Consider the following 24,974-nt stretch of genomic DNA (forward strand, 5'->3'; position numbering starts at 1 on the left):
CAACCAAAAATTTATACCTTGGAGACCAGCAAAATCCTGAAAAAGAGTTTTACAACAATCGTACTCATTGCGAGTTGTCAAGACAATACCCACTGAACGAGTTATACCTTGATGAGCCAGAATACAAGTTTTACCTTGGAGACTCACAAATTTTGAAAAAAAATTAGTAAATGAGTTATCCTTGGTGGTTTTAAATATGAAACCGACCTCGGAGACCTCACAAATTTTGAAAAAAAAAAAAAAAAAAAAAAAAAAAAATCAGTAAATGAGTTCTGCCTTGATGGTTTAAATAACTACCTTGGAGATTCAGGAAAAGGGTTCTGCCAAGATGGTTCTAAATATGGGACCTCCCTTGGAGACTCACAAATTTTGAAAAAAAATCAGGAAATGAGTTATCCCTTAGAGACTTTGTAAGTTGGTTTTATTTTGGAGACTTGAAATGTGGGTTCTGGCTTGATAACTCACAATGTGATACATATCTTGGAAACTCAACAGGAATGTGGTTATACCTTGAAGACTTAGAAAGTTGGGTTTATTTTAGAGACTTAAAATGCTATCACTCTTTGGGATCTAAACCTATCGATGTAGTTCTTTGTTAGATGGTGCTTGATGGGAACAAGATCAAGAAAGTTCTGGGAAGAAAGTGAAGGCAAACAGATGTAAGAACGTCCCCCTTGACACACATTATATACTGTTATACAACTCGGACTTGGCCCTCAAGTGTCCACAAAGGTGTATAGTAGGAGGGAGTGAAGGGACAACCCATTGCTCCCATGGGTATTATCTGCTTAGTTTTGTCTTTTGTAATTCCTGTGAATAAAATGAACCTAAAATCTCTTCCCCTTCCAAATTATATATCTTATAAGTCCAAGGAACCGTATCTATTACATATACAATTTTAAAAAGTTTGTTCATCCATCGTTTTATATAACATTTTTCAAAATGAGATTTCCACCTATATATTCTTACGATATCACCAACTTTGAACTTAGGTTTTCTGACATTAATCTCTTTTTCATATTTTGATTTTGTAAACGTTTCTGATGGTTTCATATTTGTTGACGTGTGAATCATGTTATTATACTTATCCACAATATCCTGAATAAAAGATGACCATTGTTGTGAACCGAGTTGTGAATTTTTTATATAGTCTCTCTTTTAAGGTACGATTAAAACGTTCAACACCAACGGCCTTCCCTTCATTAAAGGTACTGTATAATGTAATACTCTTATTTTTTAGAAAATTCATAAATGTCTTGTTATAAAACTCTCTACCCTCATCAGTCCACAATTTTTTAGGTTTTCTCTTACTTTTATTAAATATCTGTTGAAAGGCTAACATAAGAGTATTACCTGTTTTGTTTTTTAAAGGGACAACCCATGCGTATCTACTCCTCAAATCAATAATGGTTAAAGCAAACTTGTACCCCTTATCATTATTGAGTTCAATCAAATCAGCAGACCAGATATAATCAACTTCCTTGGAATAAACCTTCCTTCTCTGAAACTTTGTGAATATTGGTTTATGTAATTCATCAGCTAATTGCTCTTCAATCTTAATGACATCATTAGAGCCTATAAGTTTTTTGAATTTCCAAGTCCAAGGATTCAAAAAATCTTCTTCACGATAAACTTATCAACTTTTTCTCTCAAGGTTGGATTTTGTATCAGAGACAAATTATACAACATTTCTCTATCGGCTTCATGTTTTTCTTCCAACGTTGTGGTATTCCCATAATCAATATCGTGCCTCATGCACACTTCATCAACCCTAATGATGGGTTTGCTCCATGGTTTAGGATTGTCTGCCTCATCTAATCTTGGACCACAGAAAGAATACCCTGGTAGATGTAATTCCCCCGGTATTCCAGTAGTTGTCAATTTACTTCCTGATAAAAACTTTTGCATATCTCCTCCGAGTTTGTGTTTGGAGATAAATTGATTTTTTTTTTGAACCACACACCGAACATATACCTTTTTGTATAACCCTGTTATTTTTACTTTTAAAATGAGATATTTTTCGTATTAGTTTTCTTTTTACATTTAGGGTTATAACTCATTTTTACAATAACTCATTTATTTATGAGAAAAATTCCGACAGAGTGGAAAAACCTTTTTAGTTTCCAACATGCACATTTGAATCTTAATTTTTAAAACATAAAGAATCATGAGAAATGCCTTCACTCTCTCTCCTCCATTTATTTAAGAAAAAAAAAAAAAAAAAAAAAAAAAAAAAAAAAAAAAAATTTCATTAACATCAATATCCTCTCCATGAAAACGATGTCAACGATCTTGTCGAGAATACTGCTAATAGATCTTTGTTTTCCTCCTCGGTGGGTTGAGTTATTTTCTGTAATACCACCAATCTTTTTTTAATCTCACTAGTTTCCATATTTTGATATTTATTTATTCTCGCTCTTTCCTCCCTCTCCTCTCTTTCCTCCTTCTCTCTCTTCTCTCTTTCCTCCCTCTCCTTTTCCTCCTCTTCTCTCTCATCCCTCACTATCCTTGAATCACTTACACCCCATAGAATATCATACATATATTCATCAGGATTTCTTGTTATTCCTGTATCCAAAATAATTTTTTTTACAACAGGAAACCAATAAAAAATTTTCTGAATTTCTAAAAGAGCCTTCCTTTTTCTTAACTTTATATTTTTTTCATTATTTAACATTTTAATTAATTCCAAAGTTGTCGGTTTATCAACATCATCATAAAGCCAATCTTTTATTGAAAATACATCATTCTTATGTTGTAGAACATATTTATTAAAATACCGAATACCCTTTTCTTGAAGGTATGCTTGGACACAGAACTGATAATTTTTTGAAGCCTTTTTGCTGTCATTTATGTATTAGAAATATATGACAGAATAATATTATGACACGAAACACCTCCCCATCGTTAAATCATTTTGTATTTCCTTACTTATTATATATAATCCTGTTTTTTCTGTTTTCATGATATAAACAAGGGCAAAACCACTATTATATTTACCCTTATTAAATTCTTTTATTTGTTGTTTACTAATCGTGCTTCCACAAAACTCATTCTCTGTACCAAGTGGATAATATTCTTCCTGACGAGACTGATTTAATTGTTCCAGGTCTTCTAGGTCAATTTTAAATGACCAATTATACCCGAAATCATTCATATCATACCCCCATTGTACTATTCTCATATAAACGATACGCCCTTCTTTATAAAAATATATCTTAATTCGAACTGTGAATTCTGTATGACCTGGAGATAAAATCAACACTTCTGTATCTTTGGAATACAAGGCCGTTTTATTTAAGGATATATATTGTGATAAATCACTTAATCTCACCAAGTCATTCGCGCCAGTCAGGCTTGGATAATTTTTTAATTTATCAGCATTTTTCAAGTTAATATTTTTTGTTATACTATATTTCTGTCGTTCAGCCTGTACCTTTGTGTAATAATTTGAGAAATCAATATCCAGTTCTTGGGATACACCAAAGATAGAACCATCTTCACCAACATGTCATTTATAGTAGATTAAAAATAATGTCATTAAAATTTTTATTTTTGTTGAGTTGAAATAACACATACAGACATAATTGACCACAACACTTGGAATTTAATTATTGGACTGGAAAGGCTTGATAAACACCATTCTGTAAGAATTTTATGACTTCAACAGGTGGTGGAAGACCGAAACACTATCAAAATAATATTTATCTTGACTATTAAAAATACAAACCCAATGAGAACCGTTCCCATTATTATCTTCTAAGTTCATAATAATATTCTTTGTATGTTAAGGCACGTTTGTTCATTCATCTCTTATACAAATAACCACGTTATGAATTTTTAATTTCTTACAATATTTGACAAGTTGTAAATTTGATGTTGTATTCTTTCCAAATTCTTTAAACCACTCATCAATGCTCATTTATTTATGAGAAAGATATAATCCATTACCTCTTTGAGTTAATTTTACACCTGCTTGTGCGATGGAAGAAAGCACATCTCCAACTAACAATCTAGATTTATCTGGCAGACCTTCAAGTTTTTCAGCAAAATCTACAATTACACCACTTCCACTAATTTGTTTCTCCAACACTTTGTTATGTCTTTCCAATTCTTTTTGAGCCCGGAGTTGAGCCTTCCTTTCGTTGGCAGTTTTCACTGCTGTTGAAATACCACCCGTCAATGCTCCAACCGCACTTAAACCAGCAAATAAAGGAATTAGAAATGGGAGAAATCCAACACTCATCTCTCTTATTGAATATTTTTTTCAACAATGGTTTTGTCATTTTAATTTTAAGTGAGCCAGTATCATTCAAGATTTCAACCTGTTCTCTTGTGAGCAAAACATCAATTCTTACTGCTCCTTTTCTCTGAATTGTATTAACGTTAATCGTACAAGGCTTTTGATTTTGAACACAAGATGATAGTTTATGAAGATTGATTTGATTAACATATACCCCAGTTGGTACTTTGCCACTCATTTACTTAACAAAAAAATTATGTGAGACTTATCATAACACCATTATCTGTATTAATCTGCAATTCTGTTTCTTCCAAAAGCAAACAATATGTATCAACTTCTTCACTCTCTCCTCTTTCAATGTACAGGGAAGTATCCACTCGATTAGACTTTATAGTTTCCTTATGAGCACTCAGGTCAAACGCATAGATTATATACAAACTTTTAAATTCTGTCATATCCAAAATAGGTTCTTTATTTCCATTACTTTCGCACACCTTTTGGTAAGACTTGTATGCTTCAGCAAAATCATTTTTTTCCCAATTAATTTCCAATCTATCTCGTGGGTAAAATGTTCCATCTCGAGAAACACGAAGTTGTTTCACCTTCGCATTATCACTCAATGCATTATTCTTATCAGCCGCAGTATCACCATCTGGCTTTTTAAAAATGATCCACAGATATCGTGGCTTTCCTTCCAGAACACCAAAATTCCACGTGTAAGTGGTTTGGTTGAGTTTAACGTGTTGACATCTTCGTTTGAGGTATGATACACCGAGTGGTTTCTTTGAGTTAAGTCTTCTATTCAACATCTCTTCTGTTTTAAGATTAGGAGTATATTTACTAATATACCAACTCATTTCATCAATTACAAATTTATTCTGATCACCAAAAGCACGAGCAACACCAAAAAGTAATCTATTTTCATTATCATTCCTTTGTAGTTGAAATCTAATTTTAAGATGATACAGAACTTTATCATGATCACAAAATCCAAATATACCTTTAAGAGGAACTGCCACAATAAAACTATTACCTGCTTTTGTATCATCATTATACATTCTTTCCTTTGATTATATCCAGGGTCTGTGTTTGTTCCCGTTGACATATCAGGAATAAAACCTTCAACAGCCCCCTTTCCCATTCTATCACCGAATGAATATAGTGTAAATTTCATCATTTCAGATACAGCAGAGACATAATCAACCGCTTCAACTTCTTGTGTTCCAATGTACAAACGAACACCATCAAACATTTTCCAGAAGAAATCATTTACGTGTGTAGCGTTTGTGTTATTCCCAGCCTCAGTGAATGTAAATTTACACAACAAGAAATTTTCGGATAGATTCAAATTGGTTTGTTGATTATTTATTTCAGAACTTTTTGTACCATTTGCATTCCAGTCTGTTCCAGTTATTGCATTTACCTTGAAGTAATCTTCTTTTTTAGTGGAGTTTGAGATAATAATAGTATCATCCAAATCATAGATAGTTACGGATTCGCGCCCGCCGGCGTGCTGACGGCCACGTAACTCGAATCGCGGCACGTCGCCCACCGGACGGACAATCCAGTCGTGACCCTCTCGGACGAACGCCGGGAACCAGTCACGGGTGGACCTTTCGGTCTCACCGCGATCGAGCCAATCGGCCCCCGCGTGGGATAGGGTTGCTCGCCAAATTCGACCTACCTAAGTACCCACACGGAGGGTAGACCGGGCGATCGCACCTCGCCGCAGGTCGACTTCGGACACGGGCCACTTAAGCGACCCGTTCCGTACTATCGGGATAACCGAGCGGTGTTATCGTCGGCCTCGACGGTTCGATTAATTATCGGGCGTATTCAGCCCACTACCAACCCTTTACGTGAAGCAAGATGAGGATTCAATGAGAGAAATGACGAAGCGAAGCGGGAAAGCAGTTCAACATAAAGCACATTTATTCGCGATGAACGGAAAGCACACATATACAATTCCACCAAAAGCACATAGAAAAGAAGAGAAACACAATGCAATTTTACACAAAAAGCAAATGTAAAAGCGAAGACACAATGCAGAGCTAATACCGACTACCGAGCACACGGCAACACTTATACAATTCTACTTCACAGACGGCGCCGACAACACATACCCAAAACCAAGAAAAAGAACACCCTCAAGGATGAGGCGGGCCTGAGGCCGAGACCGGGTCGGGCCTACCCGTCTGGTGATGAGACGCGGAGCGGCGGTGGTGCCTCAACTCCGCGGGCCTCGCGGACAGTGTCTGGTAGGGGGTGGGAAGGGGGCCCCCTTGGTCGCACTATCTCAGCGCGGGGGGAAACAGGAGGGGGTTGCTGATGCTCGGGGAAAGGAGGATTTTTACTCTGCCTCGGGTCCCGCGACGAGCGTCTCCACCTCGACCAGGTCGCGCCGTCGGCCTCCCTGGTGTGCAGCTCCCGGCACCGACGCGAGCACCCCCTCGTCTGCCCTCGCCGCCGCCGCCTCTCCACAGCTCCGTCCTCTTCGCTCCTACTGCAACTCCGAACTCTTCCTCCTGCAAACTCCTTCCAACGCACACACAACCCCAACGCACACGACGACGACGACGACTTTCTGACGAACGCAGCCGCTTATATAAGCCCCGTGGCTTCGCCTTTGACACCCTGCCTTCGACCTTTCACCTCGCTGCCCATTGGCCCGAGAAAAAGTGGGCGTGAATGCATTTTGATCCATGAATTTGCATATAGCGACAGCCCTCCAACGCCCTGGAGGCGGGGCCAAATCGCCCCTCGCTCACCGATTGGATGGAACAAAAGTGGGCGTGAGTCGTTTTTGATCCGTTTTTGGAGCGGAAAATCCGTGGTTTTGTACACGCTGTTCGGCGCGCGCCCTGCACGAGTCCAATACCGGTACCCACAAGCGGCGCAAGAACGGTGGCGATGCGACGGTTGCGAGGTGTGACGTGAAGCGGCGCCGCGGTGGGTGGTTGATGTTGTGATGACTGTTGAGACGCGGTTGGTCCAAAATAAAGATAGTAAAAGAAAAACGGCTATCCTGAAGAGTCGCAGCACGCATAAATGACATGTATTCCCACTAGACAACGGGTTTGGGCCTAACTACACATATACTTACCGAGATATCTCACCTAAGGGACCTGAATGGTGGTTTGCGAATTTGGTCAACCACAACAATACTATCAATTGCTTCCATACTTGCATTTATTGAGGAAAAAAGATGTTAAAACTTTTGAAACCCTGATCCAAGTATTCGAATTATTTTCTGTCGTTCTTGGGGAGACAACTGAATTTTGCCATTCTTAATTTCTTTTATTGCTTGTAATTTATGAGATTCCTTTTGGGCATCTTTTATACCCTTTATAGCACCTGCTACATTTCCCACAGCAGAAGCAGTTGAACCAATAAGGTCTTTATGTTGAAGAATAGTTGAACCGATACCCATTAGAGTATCAATTATCCCATATCCTCTAAATTGATGTCCGACATCCCTTTGTCTCGTAGTTTTATAGTATCCTCTACCAAGATACATACCTTCGCCCTTGTAGTATGGGGAAAGGAACATCCCATCCCCCGTAATTATTTTATATTTTCCCAACTTGTGTTTCCTCACAATAACCATCGTATTTATTTATTGGAAAACTTCACGTAAGTGAATTCTGATGGATATAACTTCTCCATTAAAATAAATCATTTGATTATCTTGGTCAGTTATCCTAAAATTTACTCTGTGTATGGTTTTTTCCTGACACAGGGAGATAAACCAAATTTTTGGGTTCCATATTGAATTTATAATCAATTTGGGTTGAGTATGCGCTGAATGAAAATATTGTATTTGTTTTTATTCCATCATTATAAGCACCATCAATCAAATCACAGTGAATTAATACTGAATTTATTCCTGAGGATATTTGAATGACATTATCACTGTAAAACGTCGTATTAGTTTCAATCTTTTTTGAGGAGAAACCCAATAACTCTCTAAATGAATTATCAATTGTGAAATCAACCTTGTAGTTATTTTTAAGTTTAATCGTTGATTTTGAAGTATGTTTTTAAATATCTATAACAATATTTTTTGGTTCATCACCCTGTTCTTTCATAAGACGAGCAATTTCAGAAGATATTTGAGAAATCTCATATGCTCCGGGTGAAACTGTTATCGTTTTGTATCCACTTCCCAGATTATAACTAAACTTGTCATTTTTCTCGGTTATATTAAATAAGGTATTATAAGTTTCCATGGACAATAAAGATGCCTCATATTCTTTTGTTGTTTCAAGTTGTAGTGGGTATGGGAATGAAGATGTGTGGCCACTTGTTGTGAAATTGAAACTAAGGATTGTGCTTCTCATCTTATTTAATACGAGATAAAATGTCTTTATATTGATGTTTATTAATTATTATCTAGCCAAAACGAAGTTTTTGCAAGATATGCAAGTCAGATTGTATGGTTTTTTTTTTGTTTGTTTGTTTGTCTGTAATCACGTATCGATCACTCTGCAGAGCACAGTTATCATTGGAAATTTTTGTAACTTCACATAGAGTCCTCCAGAGGTCCGTTTCAGTGCATAAAATTTTCAAGGTCAAGGTCAAAGGTCAAGGTCACTTTGTCGCAAATCAGGGGAGTCGACGAAACCCTTCTTTTTTTAGTAATTTTGATCGGATCGTCTTCAAACTTCATGTGAATATAGTTCATGGTCTGGTGCTCAGCTGATTAATTTTTGGTGGCGATCGGCCTTGACCTTCATGGGTAGCACTGAGGTCGAAAGTTTTTGACCCCAAGGTCAAATTTTGAAATCTTAGATACCATATCAAGTAATACCTCATATGAAAGCACTTGATAAGTGCTTTCCAGATCTGTCAAAAGTTTGACGCTATGACGTCATTTGATGACGTCATGATGAAAAAACGGATTTTTGATGAAAATTTTATTTCCTCAGTTCTCATCAAAATCCCTTGATATTTCATGTACAACGGTCCTGGAGAGATACCATGAACCGTACGAAAATATAAAGGTCAAGGTCAAACGTCAAGGTTACAAACAGGTCAAGCATCAAGGTCGACGAAACCCTTATTTTTTGAGTAACTTTAATCAAATAAATAAGTCACTCATGTTCACATTTTGGCAAGATACTGGTCACCCTGGGGGATGACATTGGTTTATTTTCATGTTCATCAACTGGTTTAAAATGGCTGATGCTTCATAAAAACAATTGTTATTTCCAGCCTTCTTACTGCCGAACAACAATAACAGTCTATTAACTAATTGTGATGGGTCATTTGGAAGAAAACAAACACCTGAACCAATGATACTTAAAGCCTGAATAATGTGTTTCTCCTTCTCATTCTTCCTACTTTTACCAGAAAGAATAACCCTATAATCAAGAGAGTTCAGCAGATCAATATATACTTTATCATCATTATTTTTCATATCCAATGGTTTATCAATATACTTTGATTCATCCCTCACAGTTGAACCTTGTCTTCCATCTTTTGTGAGAAGAAACATTAATCTCGGAGTTAGTTTGACAGGGGGTTGAGCAGAACTCAAGAACCTTAATACATCATTAAATATCAATACCTTTTCTTGAACAAGATGAAATATTGCTGATTGTTCTGTTGGAATGAGCCCTGCTTTGGTTTTTGAATCCGCTGAATATTCATTGTTTTGAAGAGCATTCAGAATATAATCAGGGGGTCGATTAATCTCTTCCAGTTGTTGAAATAATCCATCATCATATTATAATTCTCCTATATGCTCCAATTCTTCCTCCGTCATTTGACTGAAATCTTTTAACATTTGGAGCTTTCTCGGAGTATATTTTATTGTGGGAACTGTGGAAACATCTATAATTTTTTCTTGGGAAGTTTTTAAAAGTGGTTTAAAAAATTTCTCTTGTTTTCTTTCAAATGCTTCTTCACCCATTAGTTTTTGTCTGCGTTTCTTCTTTATGTCTTCCTGTTGTTTTACAACTTTTGAAACCAACTCTTGATGTTCCCTAAATCTTCTTGCTCTTTCTTTCGCATCCATTTATTTATTGAAAAATATCATTTAATATCTCATCTTGTTTCACAACAATATATTTATATTTTTCAGTCGTGTGTTTCATGCAATCTCCAAATTCCTTTTTACTACATCATGTAGAACAATTGTCTCTCCAAAAATTGTTTATATATATATAGAATATAAGTTGAATAAAATAAAAGTATTAGCATTGTTTCTGATGGAACGACGAGGAAGTTGAAAGTACGATTGACTAAGATAAATACAATTACAAGAAGAATGTCTCCCTCTTGTATAGTAGCTCTCCATTACCGTTTGGTTTCTCTCATTAACACAATCATCAAAGATAACGAGGTTCTTTTTAGATTTATCCAAATCTTGGGGAGAAGGAATATCATCCGTATTATCACTAAGAATACAAGTTATCGGTTTTGATTTCTTTTTAAATCTCTGTGTATCACAAAATAGTTGAATTATATCTTCAATGCTATAATCATTTAGGTTTTTTTGAAGCTTAAATAAACCGATTATATCTTCTTTTTGAAGATCAGCATTAAAACCTTGTGAGAGTAGCTGATACTCTGGTTGAAAACTCGACTTTGTGAAAATTATTAAATTATCATGATCTAAAAAGTTGGGAGTCAGGAGCATCTTCAAAAGTAAGCAGGTTTTTCCACATCCGCTTGAACCAACGATGAGACATCTTAATGAATTTGGAAGATTTTTATGATTGTTAAATTTTATCTTATTTTCCCAAATGGGTAAAAAAATCATTCATTTATATATTTGGAAAACAGGTTAGTTAATTTATTGTTGGCTTTTTTTGAAACTCTATATTTTATCCTAAGTTCAGGTTTAATTTCAAGATAATCCATTATTTTATTTATGCAATATCTTGTGTTGATATTTCCCTGAAAATCACATCCATGAATAATATATAACAACAATCCTTTGAACATTTCTCTAATACGTTCAGTTTCTTCCCTTGTAAGGAAAGGTGTGTTATCACCCTCATACTTTACATTCATTTCTCCAATCAATCTTGTAAAGTAATTCATTTTTGGTGAAAATCTAAAAGAATTATGTTCCTTTTTAAATTTTTTATTATCATTAATTAGAAGATAATAACAAAATATACATTGTTTATAGGCTTTTGACTCTGTGTTTAATCCCCGACTTTCACACGCAGGACAATTCTCAAATTTGTCATATTGAGAATCAGGGAAGTCTATCATATTTATAAAGGAAAACTTTACTTTAACTGAAATTCATCTTCGATACTTTCAGAATCATCTATAAAACTACTTTCATAACTATCGTTTGAACACAAACTCTCGGTATCATAATCACTCTCATATATATATATATATATATATATATATATATATATATATATATATATATATATATATATATATATATATATATATATATATATATATATATATATATATATATATATATATATATATAATCTTCAAAATCTTCAGTTGAATATTGACTCATATTTAATTAGTAGAAAAAAACATTGGCATCGAAATCTATATACTTTTTTTCATCAACAGATTCAACTGCTACATTTTTTATATTAAAGGTAATTTTAACCACAATTGAACGAAATGTCATTTCACCTGATATATTAACATCCTTATTTCATCAGGATTTATATCTTTAGGGTTGTTGAAAAAAGATACAAATTTTTCCTTGCATATTCCAGATGGTGTTATCTTTTCTTTCCAAAGCTTCATCCATAAGGTTTTTATTTTTTGATACTTTTTCTTGTTTCATTGCTTTTTCTAGTTTTGAATATATTGCCAGAAGGAGAGGAGAAACTTTTGTTAGAGATACCTTCATTGATGTTCTTCCAGGTATACTAAAAGCCCTTCCACTGAAGGAAATTGAAGAACTCATCTTCTCCACCATAATTGTTTTTATCCAATAGTTGTTATATTTATCTTTGTTCAATTTTACATCCTTGACATATTTCTCAGTATCTTTTACAAATGAAGAGATTGATTGAAACTTGTCTTTTGTGTCTTGAAGCATTGTATTTATGAAGTGAAAAAGTTGGAGGATAAAATGGTTTTAAGCACAGATTCACCTATAAATTAATCCAAATTTTCATCAAGAGAATTTTAGTTTAAGCAAAGTTCTATTATATAAATATGGTGAATACAACGTACTGCGATGTTTGTAATCACGAATATAAACATTATAGAAAACACCTCCGAACCAACAAACATTTAATCTATTTCATCAAATATCTCCTCTTGAGTTGGAAAGAAAACATTGTGATATCTGCTCAAAGGATGTTTTGAAGAGTACTTATAATAGACATCTTCAATCACAAAAACACAAGAAAAATGAGTTTAAAGTAAAGGGAGACTATTATATTGAAAACACTGATGGGGCATTTAAAGGGCATATAAAAATAAGGATTTTTCAATTTGGAGAACCCGGTCCATCATCAATGGCTGAATCAAATGAAATAGTGAAACCTGATGTTGAAAAAGTTATTAAAAAGACATTAAAAGAAATGAAAACTTTAAAGTTTTATATGGGAGTGAAAATGAATATGAAAAGACAAGATGAAGAACAAACTCCTTATATGAGAACAGATCTTCATTTTTTACATCATTTCAAGATTTTTTGAATAGTGGGGTTTATGAAGAACTATCAAGACAAGAGGAGGATGTTGATAATACAGTGGTAGGAAGTGGATTTAATATTTTAAAAATCATCTTTTTAGATATACACATTCTAAAATCAAACCCTCTTAAAGCTTCTTCTGAGATTGAATTACCAAAAGAAATAAAACTAAAGAAGGCAGTTGTTAATATTAAGAACAATGATAATAATAAATGTTTTCTCTGGTCTGTTGTTGCTCACTTGCATCCACCAAAATGTAATTTAGAAAGAGTAAATCAATATATGAAATATGAGAATACCTTGGACATTAAAGATTTTAAATTCTCAATGCCACTCACAGATATTCCTAAATTTGAGAAAAAGAATAATCTTTCTATTAATGTATCTAGATTAATGGATACAAACAAAGTTCAAACATTAAAAATTTCAAACAACTATAAAAATGAAGAAACACATTGATCTTTTATATTTTAGTGTTGGAAAGAATTCACATTACACATACATCAATAATTTATCAAGATTAATCTCTTCTCAGGTATTCAGAACAGCAAACAAAATATATCCTTGAAAGCGATGTCTTAATTTCACACAAAAGAACGATTAGAACAACATTCAAAATATTGTAGTAATCATAAATCAGCTGTAATTACAATGCCTAAACCTGGTGAAAAGATTTCTTTTGAAGATTATAATAAATCTATCATGCACCCATTTGTGATATACGCTGATTTTGAATGTATCCTAAAAAAGATAAATACTGCTTCTCCTAATCCAAAAGAATCAAATACAAATAAATATCAAAAACATATTCCTTGTGGTTTCTGTTATTATATCAAATCATCTGTTGGAGAAAAGTATAAGAAACTTGAACATCATAGTGGCAAAAAAGCTTCACAAGAGTTTGTAAAACGATTAGAAAAGGATTGTACAAGACTAACTAAATTAATGAAAGAAGCAAATGAACCGATGAAATTAACCGAAGAAGAAAAATTAGAATTTAGAAAGAACAATATCTGTCATATTTGTGAGGAGGAAATTGAGGAGTCTAAAATTAGGGATCATTGTCATCTTACTGGTAAATATAGAGGTCCCGCTCATTCCTGTTGTCATCTTAATTATAAATTTCCTTCTTTTCTTCCAGTCTTTCTTCACAACAGCGCCAACTATGATACACATCTATTTATAAATGAACTTTCAAAAACACCAGGGAATAGTTCTGCCATAACAAACACAAGTCAAAAGTATATTTGATTTACAAAAATGATATTCACAAAACCTTTAACTCATATTAGGTTTCTAGATTCTTGCAAGTTTATGGGAACACCACTAACCGACCGAGCATCAAATCTAAGCTCCACGGGCTCTTTTCCAAATCTTAATTCATTCTTTCCAAAAAAAGGAAATTCTAACTAAAGAGGAAATTCAGATTAAAGAGAGAATTAAAAGTAAAGAGGAAATTCTAATTAATGAGGAAATTAATGAAGAAATTCTCACTGAAGATGAAATTCTAATTATAAAGAAAATTCAAACAATGAATGAAATTCTAACTAAAGAGGAAATTCCGATTAAAGATGAAATTCTGATTGAAGAGGGAATTCTAACTTGAGAGGAAATTCAAACAAGGAATAAAATTCAAAGTAAAGAGAAAATTCTTACAAGTAAGGGAATTTATCCTTATGATTATATGGATTCATTTATGAGATTTAAAGAAACACAACTTCCTTCAAAAGAAAGTTTCTATCATAACCTTTATGAAGAAGAGATAAGTGATAAGGAATATAAACGCGCACAAGAAATTTGGAAAATATTTAAGATAAAGAACATTGGAGAATATCATGATTTGTATCTAAAAACAGATGTTTTATTGTTCGCTGATGTGTTTGAAGCTTTGAGATCACTCTGTCATAATAAAAACTGTTATGGATTAGATCCTGCCCACTATTTCACAGCTCCTGGTTTAGCTTGGAGTGCAATGTTGAAAATGACAAAACAAGATATAGATTTAATCAGTGATGTAGATGTGCTTTTGATGAATGAGAAGTCGAAGAGAGGTGGAATATCACAAGTATGTTCAAAAAGATATGCTAAAACAAATAAAAAAATATATTCCAAATTATGATCGTGAAAAAGATGGTAATTATTTGATGTATTTTGATGCGAATAATTTGTATGGATGGGCAATGTCTCAATCCCTGCCTTATGGTAAATTAGAGTGGGTGGAAGAAAAGGATTATGAAAAGGCTTTGATGAATATTGTTATTTCTTCTCAAGAGGAATTGAATGAGGAAGAAGAAGGTTCTTATTTTGAAGTTGATTTGAGGTACCCGAGTGATCTTCATAATAAGCATAAAGACCTTCCTTTTGCATGTGAGAAAGAAACCCCAAAGAAAGAATGGTTAAATGAATATCATAAAAGTTTTAATATCAAAGGCAAATCAACAAAAAAGTTAACAACATTTTATGATAAAGAGGGATATGTTATGCATCAGAGAAGCTTGAAACAGTTTTTGAGAGAAGGATTGAGAGTAGCTAAAATTCATAGAGTTTTAAAATTTAAACAAAGTCCTTGGATGAAAAATTATATTAAATTCAATACAGATATGAGAACAAATACAAAAGTAAAATTTGAAGGGGAATTCTATAAATTGATGAATAATGCTGTCTTTGGAAAGACAATGGAGAATGGTAGAAACAGGCAAAACATTAGATTTGCAACATTTTGGAAAAAAGCTTCAAGATTGATAAATAAACCAAGTTTTAAGAGAGAAGAGGTTTTTTCAGAGAACTTTTCTGCTATTCATATGGAAAAGGAAGGTATTGTAATGGATAAACCAATTTATATTGGAACAGCAGTTCTTGATTTATCAAAGATATTGATGTATGATTATTTGTATAATGGCTGAAAGAAAGAGTATGGTGAAAATGTTTCATTGTTGTATATGGACACTGATAGTTTTATTCTCGATATAAAAACTGATGAAGAAAAATATTGGAGTATATGATACAAGTACTTTTAGTAAGAAGAGCGAGTTATTTTCAAAAAAGAATGAAAAGGTTATTGGTAAGTTTAAGGATGAGTTGGGTGGAAAAGTAATGAGTGAGTTTATTGGATTGAGAGCAAAGGAATATGCTTATAAGTATGGTGATCAGATTGATAAAAGGTTAAAGGGAATAAAGAAATATGTAATAAAGAAATCAATAACTTTTAGAAATTATTATAATTGATGAATAAGAAAGAAGAATATAGGAAAATGAATACAACAAGAAGTTATAAACATAAGATATATAGTGAAGAAGTGAATAAAAAGGCATTAGGAGCCTTTGATAAGAGATTTATTTTAGATAATGGAATAGATTGTGTTCCATATGGATATTGTATGATAGAGTGAATATTTAATCATGGAGTATATACAATGCTATATGGGTTAGAGTTTTTAAGGGCTACCGCCGTCTTTTTCACAATATAAAAATGGTCGAACCAAGTATTAATCAAACTAAAGAGTGGAGAAAATCTCAGTCTTGGTATATAAATGGAAAACATAATGAATGTGAAAAATATCAAATAAGTCTTATTGAAAAAATAACTAAAACAAAGGTAAATAAAACAAATAAGCAAATCAATTTAAAAACTAGTAAGTTAGAGGATGTAAAGAAAATAATAAATATCCTTGAATGGACTGAAAAATTTGATGGTTATCAATTGAACAATGGAAAAATAATGTACTACAATCTCAAAATGATATGCAACTTAGGAGATGGTCAGATGAGATCATTAAGAGAAGTCTATCATTTCGTAATGGCACAAAAGGGGTATCTTGAAAAATATGAAGATTCAAATGTTTTATTTTTAAATATTTTAGATGGGGATTATTGTGCAAAGAAAATTATACTATTGAAGGAATTTGAGAATGAACAAATGTTTATAGGTTCAATGAGTGAGTTAAACAATATGCATTGGTTATTTGAAAAAGAGTGTCCCTCGGCTTACATGTTTCAGATATTTCTTCAGAATCACCTTTAACAAATCACATTACTACTTTGCTACTTGAACAAATCTTTATCTTATTGCATTGGTTATTTGAATAGAGTGCCCCAAGGTTAAAAGGGGAGAAAAATAAATATACCTTGGGATAAAAAGGGGGTTTACTTTTTCGGGAAAAAAAAATATGAATCGCTGAAAATCCTCCATTCACTTACATGGGGAAAAGTGAGCCAGAATCAGTATATTCACCCTACTCACCCCCATTATACCCCCATGAAAATAAAATCAATCTGTCAAGCCATTCTCAAGTTATTGTCCGGAAAACAAATTCAAGATGGCTGCCCGAGCCACCATATTGAATATCACATCGCACTGATTATCGAAAGGAACCTTCCTCTACCCAGCCCCAACACACACTGCAAAAATGGATTTAATCGGACAAGGCGTTCTCCTTGAAATCGACGGAAACCAATTTCAAGATGGCTGCCATGGAGGGCACATTGAAAATCGCAGCGCGCCCATTTTTGAAAGGAACCTTCCTCAACTCAACCCCAACATACCCTGCAAAAATGGATTTCATTGGACAAGGCGTTCTCCTCGAAATTGACGGAAACCAAAAGTTGACAGACGCACGGACGCCCGCCAGACAACGCCTATGATGACAATACCCCTTAGCCAATTCAGGCTGAGGGGTAAAAATAGCTCTGCAAAGCGGGTGTAACCCCTCAGCCCATGCATTGTAAAAGGAAGCAGTGATATCACGATGATGCAGTCAGTTGGAGCACGTTGGACGTCATATCGAAAATCAATCAGACTTCAAGATGGCTACCATGGCGGCTAGTGAATATCGCAGCGCGCCCATTTTCGAAAAGAACCTTCCTCTACTCAACACCAACACACCCTGCAAAAATGGATTTAATCGGACAAGGCGTTCTCCTCGAAATCGACGGAAACCAATTTCAAGATGGCTGCCATGGCGGCCACACTAAAAATCACAGCGCGCCCATTTTCGAAAGGAACCTTCCGCTAATCAACCCCAACATACCCTGCAAAAATGGATTTAATCGGACAAGGCATTTTCCTTGAAATCGACAGAAACCAATTTCAAGATGGCTGCCATGGAGGCCACATTGAAAATCTCAGCACACCCATTTTCGAAAGGAACCTCTCTCTACGCAACCCCAACATACCCTGAAAAAATGGATTTAATCGGACAAGGCGATCTCAAAATTGACGGAAACCAAAAGTTGACAGACGCCCTGACGGACGCCCGGACAACGCCTGTGATGACAATACCCCTTTTTCAGCCCAATTCAGGCTGAAGAGTAAAAAACCACTCATTCAACCAGTTTGAACAGAGAAAATGAGTCGTTCTGTTTTGTGTCACTGTGTGTACCGCAATGAGCATGGAGAAAAGAAATAAAACCAGAGAATTGTCTGAGGTCAGACATAAGATTGTAGTCAAGCATGAACAAACTCAAGGCTAAAAGTCCATCTCCAGAGACCTTGTTGTTCCTGTGTCCACCGTACACAATGTTATCAGGAAGTTTAAGGCCCATGGCACTGTAGCCAACCTCCCTGGACATGGCCACAAGAGAAAACTTGATCGAAGATTGCAGTGAAGGGTTGCTCGAATGGTAGAGAAAGCACCTCAATCAACTGCCAAAAAGATTCAAGCTGACCTTTAGACACAAGGTACGACAGTTTCAACTCACACCATCCGTCGCCAACTCAATGAAAGGGGATTCTATGGCAGGAGACACATGAGGACCCCACTGCTGAGAGAAAGACATAAGAAAGCTTGACTGGAGTTTGCCAAAACATACCTGAGCAAGCCAAACTCCTTCTGGGAGAATGTCCCGTGGACAGATGTGACCAAATTAAAGCTTTTTGGCAAAGCACATCATCTCCATGTTTACAGAAAACAAAATGAAGTCTTCAATGAAAAGAACACCTTCCCTACAGTCAAACATGGAGGAGGTTCAGTGATGTTTTGGGGTTGCTGGGATGCCTCTGGCACCGGGTGCCTTGAATGTGTGCATGGCATCATGAAATCAGGAGATTACCAAGGCATTTTGGAGCGCAATGTTCAACCCAGTGTCAGAAAGCTGGGTCTCCGTCGAAGGTCATGGGTCTTGCAGCAGGACAATGACACCAAACACACTTCAAAAAATGACCCCAAGCGCACTGGCCAGTAATGGGTTCAGATCAAAATGAAATCCCATTGAACACCTGTGAGGAGATCTGAAAACAGCAGTTGGGAGAAGGCACCCTTCAAATCTGGGAGAACTGGAGCAGTTTGCAAAAGAGTGGGCCAAACTACCAGTGGAGAGGTGTAGGAAGCTCATTAATCTCCGCCATCGAAGATGGACAGAGGTTACCGTTTTCACCCCTGTCTGTTTGTTTGTTTGTTTGTTTGTGAACATTATTACGGAAAAACTCCTGGACGGATTTCTACGAAACTTGGTGGGGGGATTAGGTATGGTCCAAGGATCATGCTATTAGATTTTGGACTTGGTCCAAAGTCCAATATGGCCGCTATGGCGGCCATTTTGAAAAAATATTTGAATTTTTGTTTTTGCATTTCTACATGTTTTAAGTGATTTCCAACAACAAAAAAAATTGTTAGAGAAAAAAAAAATTTTGCAACTTTTTTTCAAAAAAAATTTGAAATTTTTTTGCATTTCTACATGTTTTAAGTGATTTCCAACCCCCCCCCCCAATTTTTTTTATTTGTTAGAATTTGTTAGAGAAAAAAAAAATTTGCAACTTTTTTTTCAAAAAAATTTCGATTTTTTTTTGGGCATTTCTACATGCGCGTCGATCTAGTTTAGTTTATTCAATCGTGGTTCAGTAGAGTCTGATCCGTTTTGACCTACAATGAATAGGATATCAGATTCACTTAAGTGACCCAGCAGTATTGGCGGCAGAGGTTTTGCACTCTAACGAGTGCTCCCCCTCTAATTCATGGCTGTAAGAAGTGCTTGACTGCAGTTATTTTGTCCAAAGGTTGCGATACCAAATATCAAGTCTCAGGTGTCAATAATTTTGTCAATGCCATTTCTTTTTCTTTTCTGATTTTAAAGGATATATTAAGTTCTGAATCCAAAACAAAGGTTCTGTAATATTAACAGTGAAATAAAGAATTGTGGAGACCAAATACTTTTGTCAATTTTAACATATTTTAGAGAAAATTGCAAGTTATTTCAAGAAAGTGCAAGGGTGCCAATATTTTTGGCCACGACTGTACATCAAAGTCCAGAGATGGAATACGTGGTCATTGCATTAACTTTATCAGCAAGAAAAACACTTTTGTTTTTTTAATCAGTAAGAAAAAAAAACATTAAAAAAAACCAGAACAATACTTGTATTAAAGCATAGCTTCCCAACGTCGGATTGGAACCAAAATCATGGTCGCGGGCGGTTCTCAGTTGGGTAGAGAAAGATCATAAGGAAAGATTTTGACCACATGGGTTGAATGCTGGACGGGATGACATGCACGTTTGTAGAGGCATAGCCTGATGCGAGACGTAAAGCATGCTGGAAGTGGGTAAATAAAGCAAGGTGGTAGGGAGCAAGGTAGGCCCCAAGCAGAGGCAGCGTGACGGCCAAGCAACCCATACAAATGCAAGGGGCCCCACATGACCGATCGTGGTTCACAATCTTTCAAGATGGGGAACACGAGGATAGGATCTAACTTAGCCGACAAAACTCATCACCTTGTGAGTGGTGATAAACACAGCGCAAAGGGAATGTTCCATCTCAAGGAAAGAAAACACTGACGTAATAAATCGATTAAAAAAAAGAAGTTTTCCCTGATGTTTAACGAGACAGGACTTTTCCAAAATTAGAGGGCGATGCAAGGTTCGTAGAGAAAGCAAGTGGAATAGTAACTGCATTTAATGTTTACAACTACAACAATAATCACAATAAAATTTCTATAATTCCTGATTTTAATACATAATCGATATTATTTCACAAATCCACACTACAATTTATTGTACGATCACAAAACAACCCCTCATTAGTAAATGGACTAACTCATGCGCACACGGAACGCTTCGTTTTTTTTAATCAGATCACCTGTCCCGAGGATAAAACAAAACTACCCCAGCGATACTGTAATGTGGAAATAGCTCAACAACGGCGAAAATCACCGGAAATTAACATTATTCATTTGACAAGCGGCAGAACTAGAAAAGGGTCCTCGGTCTCACACATGTGCCGAGATGCGTTTCAATTACCAATCAGCTTGCTATGGCTGCCAGCCGCTTCTCAGCAACGGTTTTGTTGGACTGCTTACTTGAGTGCTTAAGCCACTTGGCAAGCACTCTACAACAAATGTTTTGCTCTTCCACAAGCCTTGTCTATGTGCACAAAAAAAAGAAAATAAAAATTTGGTAGCTGAACACACCCATGCGAGTGTGGGGATGTGTTCCATTACCAACCAGCTTGTAGAGCGCTCGCCAAGTGACTTGATCACTCAACAAAGCACGAAACGGTCGATAAGCAATGGCTGGCTTATCACGTGATATTAAGCTGCCTGGTAATGGAACGCCTTAACATGCCTTTTTTCCCAAGGTGGGGGAAAAGGCAATAAAACATGGGATTTCCTCAATGATTTTTGCAGTCGAGTCGAAAGCAACATTGGCGAAGTGAGTGCGAAAATAACATGGAGTCCTGTTTTGGGACTAAATATTTTTTGTGCCCATGGCGCCAAAGAAAACTAAATAAATAAATCTTAATCCACCTCTGGCTTGAGGTCACCTGGAAAATTGCACGTCGCAAGAAGCCTCCCAATGTCAGTGAAGAGCTTGTAAAGCCAATGGCCTTTGCAACGGTCCTGACTATGTGTGGAGATGAGATTGCCAAGAAGCTTGAATTGGTCCTGCTTTCTGACAGCATCAAAAGACAAATTGACTGCATGTCACAACCAAATCTCAAACAAGTTGTTCATGGACTGAAACAAGCAAAAAAGATTTGCGATTCAGATAGACGAATCTGTGGATATCGAGGACAACCCTCAGGATATCCTTTTGGGGAACCTCGAGGTGCTGAATGAGGAGTCGGAGCCGCTGGGATTACGGGTTTCCTAGGTGAAAACTAAGATCCAGGCTTTCAATGACATCTTGGATGCTGCTGTCCTGTCTGTATCTGTTTATGGCGAGGATGTTGAGGTCGTGGAGAGATTCACTTCCCTTGGCAGTGATAATCATGTCTCTGCTGGCTGTGAGCCAGAGGTCAACAGATGTCTGGGTTGGGCCTCGGGAGTCATGGATCCACTGGATCATGGGGTGTGGCGCTGTCGGTACCTGTGCGGGAGGACGAAAGTCCGAGTCTTCAGGTCCTTGGTGATTCCAGTCTTGCTCTATGGATGTGAGACTTTGACTCTGACTGAGGATCTGAAACGGAGACTTAATTCCTTTGGCACCAGGTCTCTTCGGAGAATCTTTGGCTATCGCTGGTTGGACTTTGTGTCCAATGAGCGGTTGCTGAGAGAGACTCAAATTAGATTTGTTACCTGCATCGTACATGAGCGTCAGCTGCGGCTGTATGGACATGTGGCTCGTTTTCCTGATGCTGATCCTGCTCACCAGATTCTCTCAGTGAGGGAGTCTCGTGAGTGGAGGAAGCCAATGGGCCGACCACGTGCCTCGTGGTTGCAGTAGGTTGATCGGCATCTCAAGGAGATGGGGATGGGCTAGGCATCTGCCTGGGTGATGGACAGAAGGAAGCCCCTGGAGCACTGGCGGAATGTGGACGCAGAGACGCGCTGCTCCGGCACATGCTCCCATACCTGACTTGACCTCAGTTCATGGTGTTTGTATGGCACAAAACAGAGGACGACATTATTAAATCATTTATATTTTGTAAACCACTTTGCAACACAACTGCTCAAGGCATACATCTGTCTGTCTGTCTGTGTGTGTGTGTGCAACACAAATCACACCAAAACTAATGGGCCGATTGCTACCAAACTTGGCACATGGACCAAGTTCGACCTCATGGTGAACATGGTCTACTTGGTTTCATCTGTAGTCGCAGGGTTTTGGGAGGGATGGTCGACGAAAATTTGATATGTAAATGTGAATCGTGAACCGTCACCTGGTGGTGGTGGTGGTGTGGTGGTGGCAGAGGATATGACGAGTCAGCTGTGGAGATAACTTGCATTTTTACACTGGACGTACAAGTCCCCAGAGTAGGAAGCCGAAAGCCAACCCCCACTAATCAGGGGAGGTAGGCGAAAAGGGGGGGGGGGAGGAAGGCGAAAAGGGGGGGGAAGGCAGGCGAAAGGGGGGAGGCAGGCGAAAGGGGGGGGGAGGCAGGCGAAAGGGGGGAGGCAGGCGAAAGGGGGGGAGGCAGGCGAAAGAGGAGGGGGAAGGCAGGCGAAAGAGGAGGGGGAAGGCAGGCGAAAGAGGAGGGGGAAGGCAGGCGAAAGGGGGGGGAAGGCAGGCGAAAGGGGGGGGGGGGAAGGCAGGCGAAAGGGGGGGGGAAGGCAGGCGAAAGGGGGGGGAAGGCAGGCGAAAGGGGGGGGAAGGCAGGCGAAAGGGGGGGAAAGGCAGGCGAAAGGGGGGAGAGGCAGGACAGAGGGAGGGTGGGGGGGGAGTCCGGACAGAGGGAGGGTGGGGGGGAGTCCGGACAGAGGGAGGGTGGGGGGAGTCCGGACAGAGGGAGGGTGGGGGGGGAGTCCGGACAGAGGGAGGTAGGAGGGAGTCCGGACAGAGGGAGGGAGGAGGGAGTCCGGACAGAGGGAGGGAGGAGGGAGTCCGGACAGAGGGAGGGAGGAGGGAGTCCGGACAGAGGGAGGGAGGAGGGAGTCCGGACAGAGGGAGGGAGGAGGGAGTCCGGACAGAGGGAGGGGGAGTCGGGACAGAGGGAGGGGGAGTCGGGACAGAGGGAGGGGGAGTCGGGACAGAGGGAGGGGGAGTCGGGACAGAGGGAGGGGGAGTCGGGACAGAGGGAGGGGGAGTCGGGACAGAGGGAGGGGGAGTCGGGACAGAGGGAGGGGGAGTCGGGACAGAGGGAGGGGGGAGTCGGGACAGAGGGAGGGGGGAGTCGGGACAGAGGGAGGGGGGAGTCGGGACAGAGGGAGGCATGGAGGAGGGGAAAGGGAGGGAGGTGGGGAAAGGCATGGAGGTGGGACCCGACATTGTCCGGCTACGCCGGGCACCCCTGCTCGTACGTAATAAATAAACGACTTCTGGAAGACCTTTCCCGCTCGACGTGCTCGGAGTAAACAGATTATCCTCCTTCAACAGTAAAAGCTTTAACGCAGCAAATCTTAACGGACTTGTGTGAGCGCGTCGTTCCGGGAGAACAACAACAACAACCGGCGTCAAAGGAAACATAGAACGAGCAAAGCGAGTTCATAATATAATACTATAATAATATAATACACACAGTGTCACCATTTTCAAAACGTCCCACAAGGTGAGCAGTTCGAGTCCAGGTGTGCACCTGACACAGTACAGGTACACGTGAGGTAACCGTACCGTTGTTTATCTTCTCGTCGCTGCCGTGCATGAGGTGCGCGAAGACGGCGGCGAACGGGTTCGTGGCGAGAGTCTCGCTGCGGTACATCTCCCACAGGAGGTACAGAGCCGTTAAGCGTTGCGGAGGACCGGGAAGGAGGTCCGGCTGCTGTAGGAGCAGAACCAGAACGGAGCCCAGACGGAAATTATCTTGTCGCGTGAAGCAATGGTGAAGAGCCGCCGAGATCGCCTCGAAAGTGGACGTGCCCGTGGTCTCCTCAGAAACCAGCTCCAAAAGGTTCGCTAACTCTTTTGCCGCCAGAGTCATGATGTTTGACTTGTTTTGTTTCGAGCTTACGAGCTCCGCAAAGCGCGCGTCTTGATCCCGGAAGTAGTTGCCGTTTTAACTGCGCGTTGTTTGAGCTTGAAGAAAGACTTTGTTTTTTTTTTTTTGTTTGTTTTTTTAACAAAGATAGACGTTGAGTTTATATTACATAATTTCAAACGTCTTTGCGTCATCGTCCTTGTGTTCGAATTTCATTTTACTTCATACTTCATTTTTACTCATTGGAAACCAGCCTCGCTGATCGGCGCGAAATGTACACCACCAATTACACTTTACTCGTGTGCTTCATT

At 37.9% G+C, this 24,974-nt stretch overlaps 1 protein-coding gene across 2 annotated transcripts in view; it reads right to left on the reverse strand.

Moving 5' to 3' along the window:
- CNOT11 (CCR4-NOT transcription complex subunit 11) overlaps positions 1-24,769 on the reverse strand; it is a 61,611-nt gene extending 36,842 nt beyond the window's left edge. The window contains exon 1 of one of the 2 annotated variants that reach the window (XM_085851779.1): positions 24,360-24,769. In XM_085851779.1, the coding sequence (XP_085707905.1) occupies positions 24,360-24,666 (307 nt within the window). In that variant the 5' untranslated portion in view covers positions 24,667-24,769. The remainder of the gene's footprint in view (positions 1-24,359) is intronic. The other variant, XM_085851778.1, reaches the window with a different exon arrangement.
- Positions 24,770-24,974: the final 205 nt, after the last annotated feature.

This window comes from Eptatretus burgeri, chromosome 13, assembly GCF_056783735.1.
Source record: "Eptatretus burgeri isolate ZD-2024b chromosome 13, Ebu_testis_v1, whole genome shotgun sequence".
In the NCBI taxonomy this organism is placed as follows: Eukaryota; Metazoa; Chordata; class Myxini; order Myxiniformes; family Myxinidae; genus Eptatretus; species Eptatretus burgeri.